Genomic DNA, 17,500 nt, shown 5'->3' on the forward strand with positions numbered 1-17,500 from the left:
GATCAGAATCAGGTTTGTATGTAGACACAAACACAAGAATTTTGGTTCCAGGTGTTAGTGACCGACCCAAATATCACTTTTAGCTTGGGTTATTATACAAGACAAAACAGACAATGTGAGACAATATAGACATTATGAGTATTAAATAGGAATCACATGACTCTAAAGTAAAGCAGTGTAAAATCAGTGTAAAGCAGTAAAAAGTAAAGCAGTGTAAAATCAGTGTAAAGTAAAGCAGTAAAAAGTAAAGCAGTGTAAAATCAGTGTAAAGTAAAGCAGTGTAAAGTAAAGCAGTGTAAAATCAGTGTAAAGTAAAGCAGTGTAAAGTAAAGCAGTGTAAAATCAGTGTAAAGTAAAGTAGTGTAAAGTAAAGCAGTGTAAAATCAGTGTAAAGTAAAGCAGTGTAAAGTAAAGCAGTGTAAAGTCAGTGTAAAGTAAAGCAGTGTAAAATCAGTGTAAAGTAAAGCAGTGTAAAGTAAAGCAGTGTAAAATCAGTGTAAAGTAAAGTAGTGTAAAGTAAAGCAGTGTAAAATCAGTGTAAAGTAAAGCAGTGTAAAGTAAAGCAGTGTAAAATCAGTGTAAAGTAAAGCAGTGTAAAGTAAAGCAGTGTAAAATCAGTGTAAAGTAAAGTAGTGTAAAGTAAAGCAGTGTAAAATCAGTGTAAAGTAAAGCAGTGTAAAATCAGTGTAAAGTAAAGTAGTGTAAAGTAAAGCAGTGTAAAATCAGTGTAAAGTAAAGTAGTGTAAAGTAAAGCAGTGTAAAAACAGTGTAAAGTAAAGCAGTGTAAAATCAGTGTAAAGTAAAGCAGTGTAAAATCAGTGTAAAGTAAAGTAGTGTAAAGTAAAGCAGTGTAAAATCAGTGTAAAGTAAAGTAGTGTAAAGTAAAGCAGTGTAAAATCAGTGTAAAGTAAAGTAGTGTAAAGTAAAGCAGTGTAAAATCAGTGTAAAGTAAAGCAGTGTAAAATCAGTGTAAAGTAAAGCAGTGTAAAATCAGTGTAGGGTTGACTCTCTAACATTACAGTTTAGATAAAAACTATAGAATAAACTAAACCACACTGTGTATCCTCCTATTTGGTGAATTCTGTTAAATGGACAGAGGAAATAAAAGAGGAAACTCTGTAATATTTACTTTTTTTTTTATTAAACATTGTACATCGTAATGTTCTGCAATTAGAAAATAGCGTTCCATATAGTGTGTAGTTTCTCCAACTGAGCAGAGAGAGAGAGAGAGAGAGAGAGAGAGAGGGAGAGAGAGAGGGAGGAGGGAGAGAGAGAGGGAGGGGGGAGGGGAGAGGGGGAGGGAGGGGAGAGAGAGGGAGGGAGAGAGAGGAAGATAGAGAGAGGGAGGGAGAGGAAGAGAGTGGGAGGGGGAGGAAGAGAGTGGGAGGGGGAGAGAGGGAGAGGAAGATAGAGAGGGAGGGAGAGAGAGGGGGAGAGAGGGAGAGGAAGAGAGGGAGAGGAAGAGAGAGAGAGGGGGAGAGAGGGAGAGGAAGAGAGAGAGAGGGAGAGAGAGAGAGAGGGAGAGGAAGAGAGAGGGGGGGACGGGGGGGGAAGAGGGAGGGGGAGAGAGAGAGAGGGAGAGGGGGAGAGAAAACACGCCCTCATTCTGAACATATGTTTATAAATAAGGTATAACTTTTACAATCCCATAAACCTGCTACAGATGAACACACAAGAACACGATCCTCCTTCACACTTCACTTCCTGTTGGGCGAAAAATCACAACGCGAACACGTGACATCACACGTCACCGGACTCACACTTACAACAGTTCTGTGGTGAAATATACACTGGAACACACTCGTCTGTAAGATCTGAGGCTAAACAAAGGTGTGTATATGTGTGTGTGTGTGTGTGTGTGAGAGACAGTGTTCAGTAGCGACTGTGTTCGTCTGTTGCCGTTACAATCACATCCATCCAGATGCGCATGCTCTCAGCACTCGGAGCCACGAGGAAAAACAGACGCTCGTACGTCTTAACACAGAACGTCAGACTCGGCCGAGGGGACTGTAGGAGAGAAAAAGAGACGAGAGGAGGTGGAGAGATGATGGAGAGATGATAAAGTGATGATGGAGTAATGATAAAGTGATGATGGAGTGAAGAATTACTGAAGGTAGAGTGAAAGTGGAGTGATGATGGAGTGAAGGTGGAGTGATGATGAAGTGATGATGGAGTGAAGGAGAAGAAATAAGAGAAAGTAAAATCACTGTTGTTGCAGTTCGGAGATGATCGTAATAAACCTCTTCTATGGCCTGGAAGTAGATCACACCCTTCAGCTTCTTCTCATCCTGATCTGAGATACAGAAAGAAGGTCATTAAACACATTGCCTGTATTCTACACAACTGGATAGAACATCAGCGCAAGACTAGGGGTCATTTCAAGGTCAGAGAGTTAAAAATGGATGTGTATAAAGGTTATAATGTGTCTTCAGCATGTTGATGTTCCTCACCGGTGTAATAAGCCAGTCTGCGGTGGTCCATGTCAAAGAGGAACCATCTTCGCCTCCACGTTTTCACTCGGCCACCTCGCTTCGTCAGGAAACCGCAACATCGCCGTGGCAACAACCGAACACCCAAACACCCAGCAACCCCATGACCCAGACTCTCCACATGAGCACGAAGGTCAAAGTTCAGAGTCAGGAACAGAGGAACACCATGCTGTTGGAGTACACACACATTACCACACACACACACCACCATCATCATCATCATCATTAGACACGCCATCATCATCACATACACCATCCTCATCACACACACACTTTATCATCATCATCACACATCAACACACACACCACCAGCATCAAGACACACACCATCATTACACACACATCACACACAGCATTATCATACACACATCACACAAAACATCATCACACACGACCATTATCATCATCATCATCATCAAACACAGCACCAGCATCAACACACATCACAAATCGATTCTGTAGCATCTCTGGATGGTGTTTCTATCTCAGTGTGTACAGCAGTAAAAGACCTCGGTGTGATTATTGACCCGAGTCTTTCCTTTGAGTCTCACGTGAATAATATCACCAGGATTGCCTCTTTCTCCTTAGAAATATTGCTAAAATTAGAAATATGATGTCGTTACAGGATGCAGAAAAACTAGTAGATGTTTTTGTAACATCTAGATTAGACTACTGTAACGCTTTACTGTCTGGGTGTTGGAGTAAGTGCAGAAATAAACAATCATCACACATCGTCATCATCAAACACACCAGCATCATCACACAAATCATCATCATCCAACACACACATCGCACACACACCATAATCACACACACATCATCATATACACACCTGACACATACACACATCATCACACATCATCACAGACACACACACACAGACACACCATCACATACACCATCATGACACACACTCACAAACACACCATACCACACACAAACCATCATCATTACACACCCACATTACACACACCAGCACACAAAACATCATCACACACACATCGTACACACCATCATTACACACACACAGACCACCATCAAACACACACACACACACACACACACACACACACACACACACACACACACACACACACACACACACACACGTACCTCAGGGGGGTTGTGATTGTGGCTCAATTTATGCTCCACCCAAGAGTCTGTGTTGGTGTGTAGATGTGTGTGTGCAGGTGTGTGTAGGTGTGTGTGTGTGTTTTTTTTCTCGTTTGGTTTGTCTTGTCTGTCTTCTCGATCGAGACGTCTCCTTTCCTCCTGCAGTGAAAGACAGACAGATTACCATAGGCTAACTCCTATACCCGACACACTATCCCCTATACCCTACACGCTATCCCCTATACCCTTCACGCCAACCCCTATACCCTACACGCTAACCCCTATACCCTACATACTATCCCCTATACCCTACACACTATCCTATAACCTACACACTATCCCCTATACTCTACACACTAACCCCTATACCTTACACACTAACCCCTATACCCTACACACTAACCCCTATACTCTACACACTAACCCCTATACCCTACACACTATCCCCTATACCCTACACGCTAACCCCTATACCCTACACGCTAACCCCTATACCCTACACGCTAACCCCTATACCCTACATACTATCCCCTATACCCTACACACTATCCTATACCCTACACACTATCCCCTATACTCTACACACTAACCCCTATACCCTACACACTAACCCCTATACCCTACACACTAACCCCTATACTCTACACACTAACCCCTATACCCTACACACTAACCCCTATACCCTACACACTAACCCCTATACCCTACACACTAACCCCTATACCCTACACACTATCCCCTATACCCTACACACTATCCCCTATACCCTACACACTATCCCCTATACTCTACACACTATCCCCTATACACTATCCCCTATACCCTACACACTATCCCCTATACCCTACACACTATCCCCTATACCCTACACACTAACCCCTATACCCTACACACTAACCCCTATACCCTACACGCTAACCCCTATACCCTACACGCTATCCCCTATACCCTACACGCTAACCCCTATACCCTACACGCTAACCCCTATACCCTACACGCTATCCCCTATACCCTACACACTATCCTATAACCTACACACTATCCCCTATACTCTACACACTAACCCCTATACCCTACACACTAACCCCTATACCCTACACACTAACCCCTATACTCTACACACTAACCCCTATACCCTACACACTAACCCCTATACCCTACACACTAACCCCTATACCCTACACACTATCCCCTATACCCTACACACTATCCCCTATACCCTACACACTATCCCCTATACTCTACACACTATCCCCTACACACTATCCCCTATACCCTACACACTATCCCCTATACCCTACACACTATCCCCTATACCCTACACACTAACCCCTATACCCTACACACTAACCCCTATACCCTACACACTAACCCCTACACTCTACACACTAACCCCTATACCCTACACACTAACCCCTATACCCTACACACTAACCCCTATACGCTACACACTATCCCCTATACCCTACACACTATCCCCTATACCCTACACACTATCCCCTATACCCTACACACTAACCCATATACCCTACACACTAACCCATATACCCTACACACTATCCTATACCCTACACACTATCCTATACCCTACACACTAACCCCTATACTCTACACACTAACCCCTATACTCTACACACTAACCCCTATACTCTACACACTATCCCCTATACTCTACACACTATCCCCTATACCCTACACACTAACCCCTATACCCTACACACTAACCCCTGTACTCTACACACTTACCCCTGTACTCTACACACTAACCTCTATACCCTACACACTAACGCCTATACCCTACACACTAACGCCTATACCCTACACACTAACGCCTATACCCTACACACTAACCCCTATACCCTACACACTAACCCCTATACCCTACACACTAACCCCTATACCCTACACACTAACCCCTATACCCTACACACTAACCCCTATACCCTACACACTATCCCCTATACCCTACACACTAACCCCTATACCCTACACACTATCCCCTATACCCTACACACTAACCTCTATACTCTACACACTAACCCCTATACCCTACACACTAACCCCTATACCCTACACACTAACCCCTATACTCTACACACTATCCCCTATACCCTACACACTAACCCCTATACCCTACACACTAACCCCTATACCCTACACACTATCCCCTATACCCTACACACTACCCCTATACCCTACACACTAACCCCTATACCCTACACACTAACCCCTATACCCTACACACGATCCCCTATACTCTACACACTATCCCCTATACCCTACACACTACCCCCTATACCCTACACACTAACCCCTATACCCTACACACTAACCCCTATACCCTACACACTAACCCCTATACCCTACACACTAACCCCTATACCCTACACACTAACCCCTATACCCTACACACTAACCCCTATACTCTACACACTAACCCCTATACCCTACACACTAACCCCTATACCCTACACACTAACCCCTATACCCTACACACTATCCCCTATACCCTACACACTAACCCCTATACCCTACACACTATCCCCTATACCCTACACACTAACCCCTATACTCTACACACTATCCCCTATACCCTACACACTATCCCCTATACCCTACACACTATCCCCTATACCCTACACACTAACCCCTATACTCTACACACTATCCCCTATACCCTACACACTAACCCCTATACTCTACACACTATCCCCTATACCCTACACACTATCCCCTATACTCTACACACTATCCCCTATACCCTACACACTATCCCCTATACCCCACACACTATCCCCTATACCCTACACACTATCTTCTATACCCTACACACTATCCCCTATACTCTACACACTATCCCCTATACCCTACACACTATCCCCTATACTCTACACACTAACCCCTATACCCTACACACTATCCCCTATACCCTACACACTAACCCCTATACCCTACACACTAACCCCTATACCCTACACACTATCCCCTATACCCTACACACTAACCCCTATACTCTACACACTATCCCCTATACTCTACACACTATCCCCTATACTCTACACACTAACCCCTATACCCTACACACTAACCCCTATACTCTACACACTAACCCCTATACTCTACACACTAACCCCTATACTCTACACACTATCCCCTATACCCTACACACTAACCCATATACCCTACACACTAACCCCTATACTCTACACACTATCCCCTATACCCTACACACTATCCCCTATACCCTACACACTAACCCCTATACCCTACACACTATCCCCTATACCCTACACACTAACCCCTATACCCTACACACTAACCCCTATACTCTACACACTATCCCCTATACTCTACACACTATCCCCTATACCCTACACACTAACCCCTATACTCTACACACTATCCCCTATACCCTACACACTAACCCCTATACTCTACACACTATCCCCTATACTCTACACACTATCCCCTATACCCTACACACTAACCCCTATACTCTACACACTATCCCCTATACCCTACACACTAACCCCTATACCCTACACACTATTCCCTATACCCTACACACTATCCCCTATACCCCACACACTATCCCCTATACTCTACACACTATCTTCTATACCCTACACACTATCCCCTATACTCTACACACTATCCCCTATACCCTACACACTATCCCCTATACTCTACACACTATCCCCTATACTCTACACACTAACCCCTATACCCTACACACTATCCCCTATACCCTACACACTAACCCCTATACCCTACACACTAACCCCTATACTCTACACACTATCCCCTATACTCTACACACTATCCCCTATACCCTACACACTAACCCCTATACCCTACACACTAACCCCTATACTCTACACACTAAGCCCCTATACTCTACACACTATCCCCTATACCCTACACACTAACCCCTATACTCTACACACTATCCCCTATACTCTACACACTATCCTCTTTACCCTACACACTAACCCCTATACCCTACACACTAACCCCTATACCCTACACACTATCCCCTATACTCTACACACTATCCCCTATACCCTACACACTATCCCCTATACTCTACACACTATCCCCTATACCCTACACACTAACCCCTATACTCTACACACTAACCCCTATACCCTACACACTAACCCCTATACCCTACACACTAACCCCTATACTCTACACACTAACCCCTATACTCTACACACTATCCCCTATACTCTACACACTATCCCCTATACCCTACACACTAACCCCTATACTCTACACACTATCCCCTATACTCTACACACTAACCCCTATACTCTACACACTATCCCCTATACCCTACACACTAACCCCTATACCCTACACACTAACCCCTATACTCTACACACTATCCCCTATACTCTACAAACTATCCCCTATACCCTACAAACTAACCCCTATACTCTACACACTAACCCCTATACCCTACACACTAACCCCTATACTCTACACACTATCCCCTATACCCTACACACTATCCCCTATACCCCACACACTATCCCCTATACTCTACACACTATCTTCTATACCCTACACACTATCCCCTATACTCTAAACACTATCCCCTATACTCTACACACTATCCCCTATACTCTACACACTAACCCCTATACCCTACACACTATCCCCTATACCCTACACACTAACCCCTATACCCTACACACTAACCCCTATACTCTACACACTAACCCCTATACTCTACACACTATCCCCTATACCCTACACACTATCCCCTATACTCTACACACTAACCCCCTATACTCTACACACTATCCCCTATACCCTACACACTATCCCCTATACCCTACACACTAACCCCTATACTCTACACACTAAGCCCCTATACTCTACACACTATCCCCTATACCCTACACACTAACCCCTATACTCTACACACTATCCCCTATACTCTACACACTATCCTCTATACCCTACACACTAACCCCTATACCCTACACACTATCCCCTATACTCTACACACTATCCCCTATACCCTACACACTATCCCCTATACTCTACACACTATCCCCTATACTCTACACACTATCCCCTATACCCTACACACTAACCCCTATACTCTACACACTAACCTCTATACCCTACACACTAACCCCTATACCCTACACACTAACCCCTATACTCTACACACTATCCCCTATACTCTACACACTATCCCCTATACCCTACACACTAACCCCTATACTCTACACACTATCCCCTATACCCTACACACTAACCCCTATACTCTACACACTAACCCCTATACTCTACACACTATCCCCTATACCCTACACACTAACCCCTATACCCTACACACTAACCCCTATACTCTACACACTATCCCCTATACTCTACACACTATCCTCTTTACCCTACACACTAACCCCTATACCCTACACACTAACCCCTATACCCTACACACTATCCCCTATACTCTTCACACTATCCCCTATACCCTACACACTATCCCCTATACTCTACACACTATCCCCTATACCCTACACACTAACCCCTATACTCTACACACTAACCCCTATACCCTACACACTAACCCCTATACCCTACACACTAACCCCTATACTCTACACACTATCCCCTATACTCTACACACTAACCCCTATACTCTACACACTATCCCCTATACCCTACACACTAACCCCTATACCCTACACACTAACCCCTATACTCTACACACTATCCCCTATACTCTACACACTATCCCCTATACCCTACAAACTAACCCCTATACTCTACACACTAACCCCTATACCCTACACACTAACCCCTATACTCTACACACTATCCCCTATACCCTACACACTATCCCCTATACCCCACACACTATCCCCTATACTCTACACACTATCTTCTATACCCTACACACTATCCCCTATACTCTAAACACTATCCCCTATACCCTACACACTATCCCCTATACTCTACACACTATCCCCTATACTCTACACACTAACCCCTATACCCTACACACTATCCCCTATACCCTACACACTAACCCCTATACCCTACACACTAACCCCTATACTCTACACACTAACCCCTATACTCTACACACTATCCCCTATACCCTACACACTATCCCCTATACTCTACACACTAACCCCCTATACTCTACACACTATCCCCTATACCCTACACACTATCCCCTATACCCTACACACTAACCCCTATACTCTACACACTAAGCCCCTATACTCTACACACTATCCCCTATACCCTACACACTAACCCCTATACTCTACACACTATCCCCTATACTCTACACACTATCCTCTATACCCTACACACTAACCCCTATACCCTACACACTATCCCCTATACTCTACACACTATCCCCTATACCCTACACACTATCCCCTATACTCTACACACTATCCCCTATACTCTACACACTATCCCCTATACCCTACACACTAACCCCTATACTCTACACACTAACCCCTATACCCTACACACTAACCCCTATACCCTACACACTAACCCCTATACTCTACACACTAACCCCTATACTCTACACACTATCCCCTATACTCTACACACTATCCCCTATACCCTACACACTAACCCCTATACCCTACACACTATCCCCTATACCCTACACACTAACCCCTATACTCTACACACTAACCCCTATACTCTACACACTATCCCCTATACCCTACACACTATCCCCTATACCCTACACACTATCCCCTATACTCTACACACTAACCCCTATACTCTACACACGATCCCCTATACTCTACACACGATCCCCTATACTCTACACACTATCCCCTATACCCTACACACTATCCCCTATACCCTACACACTAACCCCTATACTCTACACACTAACCCCTATACTCTACACACTAACCCCTATACCCTACACACTAACCCCTATACCCTACACACTAACCCCTATACTCTACACACTAACCCCTATACTCTACACACTATCCCCTATACTCTACACACTATCCCCTATACCCTACACACTAACCCCTATACTCTACACACTATCCCCTATACCCTACACACTAACCCCTATACTCTACACACTAACCCCTATACTCTACACACTATCCCCTATACCATACACACTATCCCCTATACCCTACACACTATCCCCTATACCCTACACACTATCCCCTATACTCTACACACTAACCCCTATACTCTACACACGATCCCCTATACTCTACACACGATCCCCTATACTCTACACACTATCCCCTATACCCTACACACTATCCCCTATACCCTACACACTAACCCCTATACTCTACACACTAACCCCTATACTCTACACACTATCCCCTATACCCTACACACTATCCCCTATACCCTACACACTAACCCCTATACTCTACACACTATCCCCTATACCCTACACACTATCCCCTATACCCTACACACTAACCCCTATACCCTACACACTAACCCCTATACTCTACACACTATCCCCTATACTCTACACACTATCCCCTATACCCTACACACTATCCCCTATACCCTACACACTATCCCCTATACCCTACACACTATCCCCTATACCCTACACACTAACCCCTATACCCTACACACTAACCCCTATACTCTACACACTATCCCCTATACTCTACACACTATCCCCTATACCCTACACACTAACCCCTATACGCTACACACTAACCCCCTATACTCTACACACTATCCCCTATACTCTACACACTATCCCCTATACCCTACACACTAACCCCTATACCCTACACACTAACCCCTATACTCTACACACTATCCCCTATACCCTACATACTATCCCCTATACCCTACACACTAACCCCTATACCCTACACACTAACCCCTATACTCTACACACTAACCCCCTATACTCTACACACTATCCCCTATACTCTACACACTATCCCCTATACCCTACACACTAACCCCTATACCCTACACACTAACCCCTATACTCTACACACTATCCCCTATACCCTACACACTAACCCCTATACCCTACACACTAACCCCTATGCTCTACACACTATCCCCTATGCTCTACACACTATCCCCTATACCCTACACACTAACCCCTATACTCTACACACTAACCCCTATACCCTACACACTATCCCCTATACCCTACACACTAACCCCTATACCCTACACACTAACCCCTATACTCTACACACTATCCCCTATACTCTACACACTATCCCCTATACCCTACACACTAACCCCTATACTCTACACACTATCCCCTATACCCTACACACTAACCCCTATACTCTACACACTATCCCCTATACCCTACACACTATCCCCTATACTCTACACACTATCCCCTATACCCTACACACTATCCCCTATACTCTACACACTATCCCCTATACCCTACACACTATCCCCTATACTCTACACACTATCCCCTATACTCTACACACTAACCCCTATACTCTACACACTATCCCCTATACTCTACACACTAACCCCTATACTCTACACACTAACCCCTATACTCTACACACTATCCCCTATACCCTACACACTAACCCCTATACTCTACACACTATCCCCTTTACCCTACACACTAACCCCTATACCCTACACACTAACCCCTATACCCTACACACTATCCCCTATACTCTACACACTATCCCCTATACCCTACACACTAACCCCTATACTCTACACACTAACCCCTATACTTTACACACTAACCCCCTATACCCTACACACTAACCCCTATACCCTACACACTATCCCCTATACCCTACACACTATCCCCTATACTCTACACACTAACCCCTATACTCTACACACGATCCCCTATACTCTACACACTATCCCCTATACCCTACACACTAACCCCTATACCCTACACACTAACCCCTATACTCTACACACTATCCCCTATACCCTACACACTACACACTAACCCCTATACCCTACACACTAACCCCTATACTCTACACACTATCCCCTATACCCTACACACTATCCCCTATACCCTACACACTAACCCCTATACCCTACACACTAACCCCAATACTCTACACACTATCCCCTATACTCTACACACTATCCCCTATACCCTACACACTATCCCCTATACCCTACACACTATCCCCTATACCCTACACACTAACCCCTATACCCTACACACTAACCCCTATACCCTACACACTAACCCCTATACTCTACACACTATCCCCTATACTCTACACACTATCCCCTATACCCTACACACTAACCCCTATACTCTACACACTAACCCCCTATACTCTACACACTATCCCCTATACTCTACACACTATCCCCTATACCCTACACACTAACCCCTATACCCTACACACTAACCCCTATACTCTACACACTATCCCCTATACCCTACACACTATCCCCTATACCCTACACACTAACCCCTATACCCTACACACTATCCCCTATACCCTACACACTAACCCCTATACCCTACACACTAACCCCTATACTCTACACACTAACCCCCTATACTCTACACACTATCCCCTATACTCTACACACTATCCCCTATACCCTACACACTAACCCCTATACTCTACACACTAACCCCTATACTCTACACACTATCCCCTATACCCTACACACTAACCCCTATACTCTACACACTATCCCCTATACCCTACACACTAACCCCTATACTCTACACACTATCCCCTACACACTATCCCCTATACCCTACACACTATCCCCTATACTCTACACACTATCCCCTATACCCTACACACTATCCCCTATACCCTACACACTATCCCCTATACCCTACACACTATCCCCTATACTCTACACACTATCCCCTATACTCTACACACTAACCCCTATACTCTACACACTATCCCCTATACTCTACACACTAACCCCTATACTCTACACACTAACCCCTATACTCTACACACTATCCCCTATACCCTACACACTAACCCCTATACTCTACACACTATCCCCTTTACCCTACACACTAACCCCTATACCCTACACACTAACCCCTATACCCTACACACTATCCCCTATACTCTACACACTATCCCCTATACCCTACACACTATCCCCTATACTCTACACACTAACCCCTATACTTTACACACTAACCCCTATACTCTACACACTAACCCCTATACCCTACACACTAACCCCTATACCCTACACACTATCCCCTATACCCTACACACTAACCCCTATACCCTACACACTAACCCCTATACCCTACACACTATCCCCTATACTCTACACACTATCCCCCTATACCCCGAGTGAGTATGTGTGTACCCTCTCTTTCAGCAGTCGTTCCCTCTCTGCTTTCGCTTCCTGTAGTTTTCTCTCGATCTCCACAAGGTCGACTAGATGCAGACTTGGGCTGCAACACACACACACACACACACACACACACACACACACAAAAAAAAGCCGTGTGCTGAGTTTGTGGTACACAAGTCGCTGTGTTAAAGGATTACAATATGAATTGCCACTACGTGACCAAACACAAGAAGAAATATAAGAGCTTATCTGACGAATAGCACGTGAAGGAGTCGGAGGCTTTGTTAGCCAAGCTGCAAACTCAACAAACGCTTTTTAAAAAACTTTGCAAATCCAGATACAGATCCTCTATAACTGATCACCTCTCAGCTGTCCTTCGCATAGCCACCTCAGACATTCAGCCAGATTTCAGTGCACTTGTTAAAGCCCAAGACAGACTGGATTTTTCTCACTGAACAAATGAAATAAACTGAAAACTTCAAAAGCACTTATTGCTTTTTGTATGAAGTTGTTCAGTTGCTTATCTTTTTAACATACCGTAATTTCCGGACTATTAAACACACCCATATATAAGCCACACCCACTGAATTGTAAAAAAAAATTTATTTTGAAAATAAATAAGCCGCACCTGTCTATAAGTGAAACTAATGAACTTTACACAGGCTTTATTGAAAGACAGTGTCTGTTACACGGCTTGTATCTAAACAGTAGCAGACCAAGAAAGTAATTGTTCACTGTCTTCCTCCTTCCTTTCACAACTATTTCTCTCTGAAGTTTATCTTTTGGCATCGTCGTGTGTTTAAAAATCACCATGGGTGAATCTTTCCTCTCGATGCCGTGCAGCTCAGAACACAGGTGAAGTGTGTTTTCATGCCCGGTTGTTTTCAGCGTGACGAATGATTCACATTTCCTGTAGACAGTCCGAGTGAGCGGCAGGTCAAACCTCAGAGGAACATCATCCATATTTATGATGTGGTGCGGCCCGATTCAGTGGGAGCGCGTCTGATTTAATATAAAGAGTTTCATTGGTTTGCAAAACACCTTTTTAGTATTTGTGAAGATTAACAAGTTAAAAATAAAATGAAACAGTGATTTCTTTTTTGTTTTAAACTGTTTATTACTTGCTTCACTCGCTTTATTACTTTACTTACTAGCAGCTTATCAAAATATATAATTTACTGCTTTTTACAATGGGAGAAATTTAATATTGAGCAGAATTAATTTCAAGTTATCATTGGTTCGGCCCTCCAACACAGTTCAGATTTTACATGTGGCCCCGAATAGAAATGAATTGCCCAGACCTACATTAGCACATGATTCTCTCTCTGTGTGTGTGTGTGTGTGTGTGTGTGTGTGTGTGTGTGTGTGTGTGTGTGTGTGTGTGTGTGTGTGTGTGTGTGTAAGACTCACCTAGCTGCACGTGAGCTGTTATTGCTGTTTGCTTGTGTGTGGAAGCCGTTAGCATTAGCATTTCCATTACTTAGTCTATGTTTGGAGTGAGGAAGTGGAGAAGTGTCAGGGTTCCTCACAAGCCCTGAAAAACACATACAAACACACACACACACACACACACACACACACACACACACACACACACACACACAGTTCTTAGTGGAACACCTGGGTGACCTTGTTCCCAAACACTCATGATGAGTGACAGAATTGAATTAAGACAAACACACATGCCACACCCACTCTCTTTATACACACACACACACACACACACACACACACACACACACACACACACTCCTCTTTATTGGCTAATGTTGTTTTAACAGTAAATAGATCAGTACTGAATAAACAGTAAATAAAAATAACACTGGAAAAGTTTTATGATTATAAAATCATGATTTTATTTTAGTTTCATCTTTAAATCAAACCATTACTAATGATTTCTCCCTTTCCTTTTTTCTCTCTATCATACACACACACACACACACACACACACACACACACACACACACACACACACACACACACACACATACACACACACACACACACACAATCTCTCTCACCCTGCACTGACATCGGTCGCTCCGCACCTCTACGCTGGGAGCTCCGCCTCCGGTTTGTACTCACCACACCCTGGAACACAAACACACACACACTACACACGTCACAGATCTTACACAGTTGTTACAGAAACATTACAATTTTTATATACGTTACAGAGACTTTAATGAAACGTTACCCAGACATTACACAGACATTACAGAAACGTTAGACATGGTAATAAAACGTTACAGAGACGTTAATGAGACGTTACAGAGATGTTCATCATGTACTGTAAATGAATCATGTACCTGCACTAATTTGTGGTTGTTAACAGGTGACCATGATGTCATACTTGAGGCAGTGCCAGTGGTGGACCAATCAGTGACAGGCTGGTTCTCTTTCAAAAACTAAGCAAAACATTTTATTATTACATTTATGCAAATGTGAAAAAATAAATTATTAACTCTATAAAACCTCATTAGCATTTTTACACAGACCTCTACACATTTCTACACACATTTCTACACAAATCTCTCCACATTTCTACACAAACCTCTCCACATTTCTACACATATATCTACACATTTCTACACAAATCTCTACACAAACCACTACACACTTCTACGCAAACTACTACACATTTCTACACAAACCTCTACACATATCTACACTTCTACGCAAACTACTACACATTTCTACACAAATCTCTCCACATTTCTACACAAACCTCTCCACATTTCTACACATATATCTACACATTTCTACACAAATCTCTACACAAACCACTACACACTTCTACGCAAACTACTACACATTTCTACACAAACCTCTACACATATCTACACTTCTACGCAAACTACTACACATTTCTACACAAACCTCTCCACATTTCTACACAAACCTCTCCACATTTCTACACATATATCTACACATTTCTACACAAATCTTTACACAAACCACTACACATTTCTACGCAAACCTCTACACATATCTACACTTCTATGCAAACTACTACACATTTCTACACGACCCTTTACACATATCTAAACTTCTACACAAATCTCTACACATTTCTATACAAAGCTAATTCCAGACATGATTTAAAACCACACAACATATTTCTAATTGTAACATAGAGGTCATCTCTACAGAAAACTCTACACAGTCATATCAGAAAAACACAATGAGATTTTATACACACAACTAACACACAACTAAACTAAATGCAATATCTGATGGACCGAGAGAGGAAGAGATAGATAGAGAGATAGAGAGATAGAGAAAGAGAGAGAGAGAGAGAGAGAGAGAGAGAGAGAGAGATGAATGTGGACATACCTCAGGACAGAGCAGTGCTGTAGACACACTAATGACTTAAACACTGTCTCTATTTGTTTCCTGTTAGTGTCTATCACTCCCTCTATCGCTCCCTCCCCCATCTCTCTATCTCTTTTCAAAATAACAAACACTCCACGTCTCTCCCTTCTGCCTTTTATCTCACTCTTCCTCCTTTCTCCTCACTCTTCTTACAATCTTTCTTTCTCTCTTCCTCTGTCTCTCTCTCCCCCTCTTTCACTCTC

The 17,500-nt window shown here is 43.5% G+C and overlaps 1 protein-coding gene across 3 annotated transcripts in view; it reads right to left on the reverse strand.

Moving 5' to 3' along the window:
- Positions 1-1,122: 1,122 nt before the first annotated feature.
- The window catches only part of phldb3 (pleckstrin homology-like domain, family B, member 3), a 32,482-nt gene continuing 16,104 nt past the window's right edge, over positions 1,123-17,500 (reverse strand). For 2 of the 3 annotated variants that reach the window (XM_083529269.1, XM_083529268.1), the window contains 8 exons: positions 16,232-16,330; positions 15,944-16,013; positions 15,333-15,456; positions 13,935-14,022; positions 3,603-3,761; positions 2,451-2,658; positions 2,208-2,293; positions 1,123-2,007 (listed from right to left, as the gene is read on the reverse strand). In XM_083529269.1, coding sequence (XP_083385395.1) covers positions 1,873-2,007; positions 2,208-2,293; positions 2,451-2,658; positions 3,603-3,761; positions 13,935-14,022; positions 15,333-15,456; positions 15,944-16,013; positions 16,232-16,330 — 969 coding nt within the window. In that variant the 3' untranslated portion in view covers positions 1,123-1,872. The remainder of the gene's footprint in view (positions 2,008-2,207; positions 2,294-2,450; positions 2,659-3,602; positions 3,762-13,934; positions 14,023-15,332; positions 15,457-15,943; positions 16,014-16,231; positions 16,331-17,500) is intronic. The other variant, XM_083529270.1, reaches the window with a different exon arrangement.

The sequence above is a fragment of the Silurus aristotelis genome (genome assembly GCF_946808225.1).
Source record: "Silurus aristotelis genome assembly, chromosome: 25".
In the NCBI taxonomy this organism is placed as follows: Eukaryota; Metazoa; Chordata; class Actinopteri; order Siluriformes; family Siluridae; genus Silurus; species Silurus aristotelis.